The sequence below is a fragment of the Scylla paramamosain genome, unplaced genomic scaffold (assembly GCF_035594125.1).
Source record: "Scylla paramamosain isolate STU-SP2022 unplaced genomic scaffold, ASM3559412v1 Contig2, whole genome shotgun sequence".
Taxonomy (NCBI): Eukaryota; Metazoa; Arthropoda; class Malacostraca; order Decapoda; family Portunidae; genus Scylla; species Scylla paramamosain.
Genome location: NW_026973667.1, coordinates 780,001 through 787,500, shown reverse-complemented (window position 1 = coordinate 787,500; position 7,500 = coordinate 780,001). Strand labels below are relative to the sequence as shown.

The window sequence follows — 7,500 nt, the reverse complement described above, 5'->3', positions numbered from 1 at the left end:
ATTCATTTTATTATTTTTTATATACATGTTTGCACATTATACTTACGCCTTCTTAAACCATGTGTGTGTGTGTGTGTGTGTGTGTGTGTGTGTGTGTGTGTGTGTGTCTCAATACCAAGTGAACTATTTAATGGAACACTGTGAAGGCTTAACACAAGAACTCTCGTTGGGATCAAACACATTTTCTCCAGGGCAAGTGTCTGCTGCCACGACTGAGCCGATGTCTCCAGCACTGCAGTGGTAGTACTCTTGGGTGCACTTGTCCACGCACCTTGGGAAGTAGCCCACCTCTCTGCATGTAAACACGTCGATGCAGCCGTCTGGTTTGACAACATTGGTGCAGAGGGTAAGACAGGGGACAGTGAGGGAACACTCCTGTGAAAAGGGATCGAAGTTTCCACTGGAGCAGCGGCCAGAGTACTCAGGTACCTTATTAGCTTCCAAGCAGAAGTAATATTTAGTACAGTCCGTGGGATCCAGGACTTTCTTGTTTTCGTCGCCCGTGTAGCAGTAAGGGTTGCAGTGGCAGCATTTCTTCTCCTCAGTCTGACACGTCTCCCCGTCAAAGAACGGCGTCTCCTGACCACAGTGCATCACGCCATCATTAGGACAGGTGTAGTATGTGGAGCAATCATATCTATCTGCCCTGTAAGCAGTGCTATCATCACATTTATACGTGCAGTCACCACCCGCTCCTCCTCCTCCTCCACATGTGGGCTTGCATTCCTCGGAACCATTTGGCACGCAGTCACTCGAGTTCGTATCAAAATATGTACCATCAGGACAGTCCAAGGGCCCATTAGGTTCGCCACCAACACATATGTAAAACTGGTGGCAATCCCTGGGGTTTTCTACTTTACCATCCTTGCCAGGAGAAGAACAATCAGGGTCGCATTCGCCCGGTGGTGGTGGTGTTCCTGTTCTTGAATCCAGTCCCAGTTCAATCCACTCCACGTCTTCCAGTTCTTCCAGCAGTGTTGCAGAGATTGTCTGTTTGTTGACAAAGAACGAGAAAAAAGTATTATTGCGAATGTCTGTTTTTTAATGTTTTTTTTTTTTTTTTTAATGTGTACATTTATTATTTTTTCAGTTCAGTGAATCTATATTATACTTTTTTTCCAGCTCGTCTTCCAGGAATGTTCCACAGATTCGCCGTTTAAGGACGAAACTTCATTCATGAGAGAGAGAGAGAGAGAGAGAGAGAGAGAGAGAGAGAGAGAGAGAGAGAGAGAGAGAGAGAGAGAGACAGAATGATGATGTTGAATGATAATAAATGGTAATAATAATAATAATAATAATAATAATAATAATAATAATAATAATAATAATAATAATAATAACAACAACAACAACAACAGCAGCAATAACAACAACAACAACAACAACAACTCACCTGGAGAGAAAGCAAGAGAAGCAAAGAAGTTATCCACAACATTGTGTGCGTGCGTGCGTGCGTGAAGGTGTGCAGTACGTGGCGGGCTGCTGTGGCTGCTGCCTTGACCGTGTCCGTGTCTCACCTTTATAAATGCACAGGTAAGGAAAAACCATGAAAACACCTGTGCAATTCTCAGTCTGTGTGTGCTTGTGTGCTTGTGAGTGTGTAGACAACCCGCCCCCCCACCACACACACACACACACACACACACACACACACACACACACACACACACACACACACACACACACACACACACAAGAATAAATAAATAAATAAATAAAACTTCGCTTATTGCTTTCCTTTTTTTATTCCTTCTTTTTGTTCCTCCTCCTCCTCCTCCTCCTCCTCCTCCTCCTCCTTCTTTCTTCTTCTGTCCATCATTCCTTGGGGAATATTTTATTAATCTGCAGGAGGCAATGAAGGAGGAGGACGAGAAGGAGGAGGAGGAGGAGGAGGAGGAGGAGGAGGAGGAGGAGGAGAGATGGGAAGGGAAAGAGGGGGGTAGGGGTAAAATGGAGATCTAATAACTGCGCTTCTCCCTCTCTCTCTCTCTCTCTCTCTCTCTCTCTCTCTCTCTCTCTCTCTCTCTCTCTCTCTCTCTCTACATTTCATTATTCTTTTAATTGTTTTATTTATTTATTTATTTATTTATTTTATTTTATTTTTATTCATTTATCTATTTATTTATTTTTTTTTTTTTTGCGTGTATGTGTGTGTGTGTGTGTGTGTGTGTGTGTGTGTGTTTGCATGAATGTCTGGCGCCTTTTCTGGGCCGTCTCGTGTGGGATTGGGGCCTTGTATAGAAATAAATAGACATTATTATTATTATTATTATTATTATTATTATTATTATTATTATTACTATTATTATCATTATTACTGTATGTGTGAGCGTGTGGTGCCTTGCCTGGGCTGCCCCGCATAGGGTTGCCGGCCTGCCAGCTGGTGTATGCACAGACGGACAGACTTGAGTGGATGTTGGTGCATATACTCGTAGTTGTACACTTATGAAAAGTACACCCAAAGCAGAGAGCGGAACCTTTCTCTAAGATGTACACTGCAACAACAACAACAACAACAACAACAACAAGTTTCTGCAGAGTTTATTTAGTGTCCATCACCTTCACGTTGAAAGAATCCAGAAAACAGTACAAACACGTTAGAGAAGCCTGATCCACTGCTGTGCTGCCGTCTGCTTGTCAACACAGGTCCTGGACAGCGTGGGTGCAGCCTTGCGGCCTCGCCACACCGGGCACACGGTGAGGCAGGGGGCACTGGGGGAACAATCGTAGAGAAAGGGGTCCAAGTTTCCAACAACAACAACAACAACAACAACAACAACAACTCAACTGGACAGAAAGTAACAGAAGCAAACAAGTTATCCACAACATTGTGTTTGTGTGTGCGTGCGTGCCTGAGGGTGTCCTGTACGTGGCGGGCCGGTGTGGCTGCTGGCTTGACCGTGTCCTTGTCTCACGTTTGCAAAGACACAGGTAGGGCGGGTCCCAAAACACCTGTACAATTCTCAGCCCGTGTGTGATTGTGTGTGTGTGTGTGTGTGTGTGTGTGTGTGTGATCAATATTGCGTTAGCAACAGCCTACATAAGCAGACAGACAGACAGACAGACAGACAGATAGACAGAACGCCATCCCCCCCCCTCCCCAACCAAATACACGCTGACAGAACGACACACACACACACACACACACACACACACACACACACACACACACACACACACACACACACACACACACACACAAGAATGAATAAATAATTAAAAACTTTACTTATTGTTTTGCTTATTTTATTGCTTCCTTTCCTCCTCCTCCTCCTCCTCCTCTTCCTCCTCTTTATTTATTGTTCACTATTCGATGGGAAATATTTTGTTAATCTGCAGAAGGAGGAGGAGGAGGAGGAGGAGGAGGAGGAGGAGGTCGGGGAGCGGGGGGAAAAGGGAAATTTAACTGCGAACATCTCTTTCTCTCTCTCTCTACATTTCATTATATTGTTTAATTGCTTCATTTCATGTGTGTGTGTGTGTGTGTGTGTGTGTGTGTGTGTGTGTGTGTGTGTGTGTGTGTGTGTGTGTGTGTGTGTGTGTGAGAGTGTGTGTTTGCGTGCGTGTGTGAATATCTGGTGCGTTACCTGGGCCGCCCCGTGTGGGATTGCCGGCCTGCCAGCTGGTACATGCATAGATAGACTTAATTTGCTTTCAATGTAGTTTTCAATACAATTTTCAATCCAGTTTTGTTATTATGTAAAAAAAAAAAAACTCAAGACAGAGAACAGAACCTTTCTGTAAGATGTACACTGCAACAACAATAACAACAACAAGTTTATGCAGAGTTTATTGAGTGTCCATCAGCTTCACATGAAAGCATCAGGTAAACAGTAAAACATATTGGAGAAACTTGATCCCTCCTTGTGTTGCCGTTTGCTTGTGAACACAGGTCCTGAGCAGCGTGGATGCAGCCTTAGGGCCTCTCCACACTGGGGCAGAAGGTAAGGCAGGGGGCACTGGGGGAACAATCATTTGACAGAGGGTCGAAGTTTTCTCCAGAGGGACACTGCTTGGAGACGTCGGGTATCGCATTCTCCTCTGTACAAATGTAAAATTTAGTGCAGTCCGTGGGGTCCGCGACGAGTTTGCCCTTGTCGCCCGTGTAGCAGAAAGGTTTGCAGTGGCAGCAGTGCTTCTCCTCAGTCTGACACTTCTCCCCGTCAAAGTAAGGCGTCTCCTGGCTACAGTGCATCCAGCTGTTATCAGCACACACGTAGTAACTGGAACAATCATATCTGTCTGCCGTGTAAGTAATGCCAGCACCACATTCATACGTGCACACGCCACCCCCCTCCTCCACATGACGGCCTGCATTCCTCAGGACCATTTGGCATGCAGTCAGCCTTGTTGACGTCAAAATAAGTACCATCAGGACAGTAGTAAGGCCCGAAAGCTCCGCCACCAATGCATACGTAATACCGGTGGCAATTCTCGGGGTCTGGTACTCGAGGACTGTCAGTAGCAGCAGAGCAGTCAGGGAGACAAGTGCCTGGCTCCACTGTCACGTCCTCCAGCTTTGTTCCAGAGGTTGCCTGTTTGTTGAGAGACAAAGGGAAAAACTTACTGCAATTGTCTGTTAATTTCTTTTTATTTTCTCTATTTTATTTCCGACAGAGAGAGAGAGAGAGAGAGAGAGAGAGAGAGAGAGAGAGAGAGAGAGAGAGAGAGAGAATGATGATAATGAATAACAACAACAACAACAACAACAACAACAACAACGACAATAACTCACCTGGAGAGAAAGTAATAGAAACAAAGAAGTTATCCACAACATTGTGTGCGTGCGTGCGTGCGTGCTTGCTTGCGTGAAGGTGTCTTGTACGTGGCGGGATGCAATGGCTGCTGCCTTGACCGTGTCCTTATCTCACCTTTATAAAGCCACAGTCAGGGCGGAGCCATGAAAACACTTGTGGAATTCTCAGCCTGTGCGTATGTGTGTGTGTGTGTGTGTGTGCATGTGTGTGTGTGTGTGTGTGTGTGTGTGTGTGTGTGTGTGTGTGTGTGTGTGTGTGTGTGTGTGTGTGTGTGTGTGTGTGTGTGTGTGCATGTGTGTGTGTGTGTGTGAATGTGTGTCTATGTGCATGTGTGTGTGTGTGTGTGTGTTTGTGTGTTTAATATTGCGTTATATTACGATGTCACATAATTAATAATGATATGTATTGTATTTATAATGCCTTGGCTAATTAGCAATATAAGTGCATGTATACATTTATTCACAAGTGTAGCTAGTGGCTGTTGGCGGATAAGGGAGGGGCGGACATGATCACGCCACCCTACGTCACACACACACACACACACACACACACACACACACACACACACACACACACACACATCATGGAACTTTCCATACTCCTTTTATTGTCATGGATAAGTAATGACGTACATTGATAAGTAAGCACCTGCATCATAGTATCTAAGTATTCCCCAAGGTTAATCTCTCCCTAATGTATTTTGTCATGTATTACTCTTAGCTATAAGTATCTTTTCCCTTGCCTTATTTATGTAATTAGGGTTATAATTATGAATATATTCAATGATACGACGTTACATATGTACAAGTTAAAATAATTTAGTTTGCCTCTTAAATACCGTTTTCTTATTCAGCTGGACGGAGAGCTCGCTCCCGTTTTCTCTTAAGTGTTCAGGGATAATTAGAATGATTCCATTTCTGTGCCTCAACCTCCATCTGTTAAAATGTTCACACTTGTAGCAATAGTAAGCATTCTTCCTTTAAGGGTGGAGGCGCCTTTGCACGATGGAAAGGTAATGTAAGTGTGTAATTAACAACTAATGAAGGAAGGTTAATAATACCACATTTATGGCTAAAGCTGAGAGGTTAAGGAAATTTATGAACTGGAGTGTCATTCCCAAGCAGAAAATAGTGATGGTAGATCATCAGAAGCATTATCAACGGAACAAAAACTCAGTACATTGGTAAACACCGTGACTCACGAGACCACAACCTGTTGATTACAAGATCAGGGAATAAATGCCCATCATTAGCAGCAGCAGCAGCAGCAGCAGCCATGTCTAACGCTAATGCTTCTGCTTCAGCCTGTACTGGCTCTCCTCATGGCTTGCATGCATCTACTACACTTAAGGTACTTCCTGTTCCTGAAACAATATCACCATTTCGCGGAGAACACCCGCAAGAACGGGCTCATCATTTCACCCGTTCGTGTGAGGATGTTATGACGAGATCAAATACTCTCACAGATGAAGACAAAATCTCTTTCGTCACGTCTAAATTGGCTGGAGAAGCAGCAAGCATGACGATTACCAGCCCTTTTAGTCCGCTTGAAATAGGGACTAGCTATGCAAATTTCAAGAAAAATTTCTTGAACATTTTTGTGGGTGAGACAAACTGACCTCATGGTAGCAGCATCCAAGGTGGGTGTTAGGTTAGCTGCTGAAGCTAACTCTCTTGACGCACGCAATGAAGGCATTAATCCCCACACACCAGTTCATGACGGACCACATGGACGTCTTTCAGCTCAACAACTGCTTCCAAGGAAACAACATGACAGAAACAAACTTGAGAAGACTTCTGCAATTCATCTTTTACATGACACTGGTGAATGGGGAAGTCACGAAAAACGCAAGTTATTTCAGTTTTAAGCCGGAAGACACAGTAGCTGACATTGCAGTGCTGATTAGAGAAAAAAGGGCTACCTGGTACCTCTCCGGAAACTCAAACCTCACTGGTTGCTCCACTCATAGGTGACGACCAATCCCAACCTTGCGCTGCAGCCATGGCAAAGCCTGGAAATGTCTGTTCGTGCTGCCATAAGATAAGTCATGCTGAAAAAAAAGTTTTAAGAAACAAAAATGACCCGAAACTGGCAGCAAATAAATCCGACTCGGAGAACAAAAAAAAAAGGACCAAGAACAGGTGCAGCGCCTCACGTGAACACAGGCAGGACAACATCCTACAGGGGCGTCACTACCCAGTACTGCCTCATACATGGCCGGTGTAAACACTCGTCAGACCAATATAAAGATATAATCAATATGAGAATTGAAAAACAGGCCAGCGCTAACCTGAATAGTACAAAGCAGTCGGGGGAAGACCAGCGGTAATTGATAATTCAAACTACACTGGAACAGTTATCAACAGCGTGCATATACACACAGCTGGGCAGACAGACGGATGGACACACACACACACACACACACACACACACACAGACAAATAAACAAAAAAGTAAATGAATGATTAAAAAATTCACTTATTTTCATCTTTCTTTATTTCTTCCATTCCTCTTCCTCCTCCTCATCTTCGTTCTTTTGACCATCATTCGTTGAGAAATATTTTATCAATCTGCAGGAGGCGATGAAGGAATAGAAAGGAAACGAAAGGAAAGTCAAACACCAGCTTCTAACTAGCTACCAAATAGCCTGGAGGAGGAGGAGGAGGAGGAGGAGGAGGAGGAGGAGGAGGAGGAGGAGGATTGGGGGGTAGGAGGGGAGAGAGGGAGAGGGGGAAAATACCAG

The 7,500-nt window shown here is 44.4% G+C and overlaps 2 protein-coding genes across 3 annotated transcripts in view; both read right to left on the bottom strand.

Moving 5' to 3' along the window:
- Positions 1-1,542, bottom strand: part of LOC135096080 (peritrophin-44-like) — an 8,322-nt gene extending 6,780 nt beyond the window's left edge. The window contains exons 1-2 of one of the 2 annotated variants that reach the window (XM_063997317.1): positions 1,394-1,542; positions 1-990 (exon numbers count right to left, since the gene is read on the bottom strand). The exon at positions 1-990 is cut by the window's left edge and continues 119 nt beyond it. In XM_063997317.1, coding sequence (XP_063853387.1) covers positions 124-990; positions 1,394-1,435 — 909 coding nt within the window. In that variant the 5' untranslated portion in view covers positions 1,436-1,542 and the 3' untranslated portion in view covers positions 1-123. The remainder of the gene's footprint in view (positions 991-1,393) is intronic. The other variant, XM_063997318.1, reaches the window with a different exon arrangement.
- A 5,693-nt stretch (positions 1,543-7,235) lies between these two features.
- The window catches only part of LOC135096078 (peritrophin-44-like), a 2,081-nt gene continuing 1,816 nt past the window's right edge, over positions 7,236-7,500 (bottom strand). Inside the window, exon 2 of the mRNA XM_063997311.1 lies at positions 7,236-7,500. This exon is cut by the window's right edge and continues 1,173 nt beyond it. The gene's annotated coding sequence lies outside the window, so the exon portion shown is untranslated.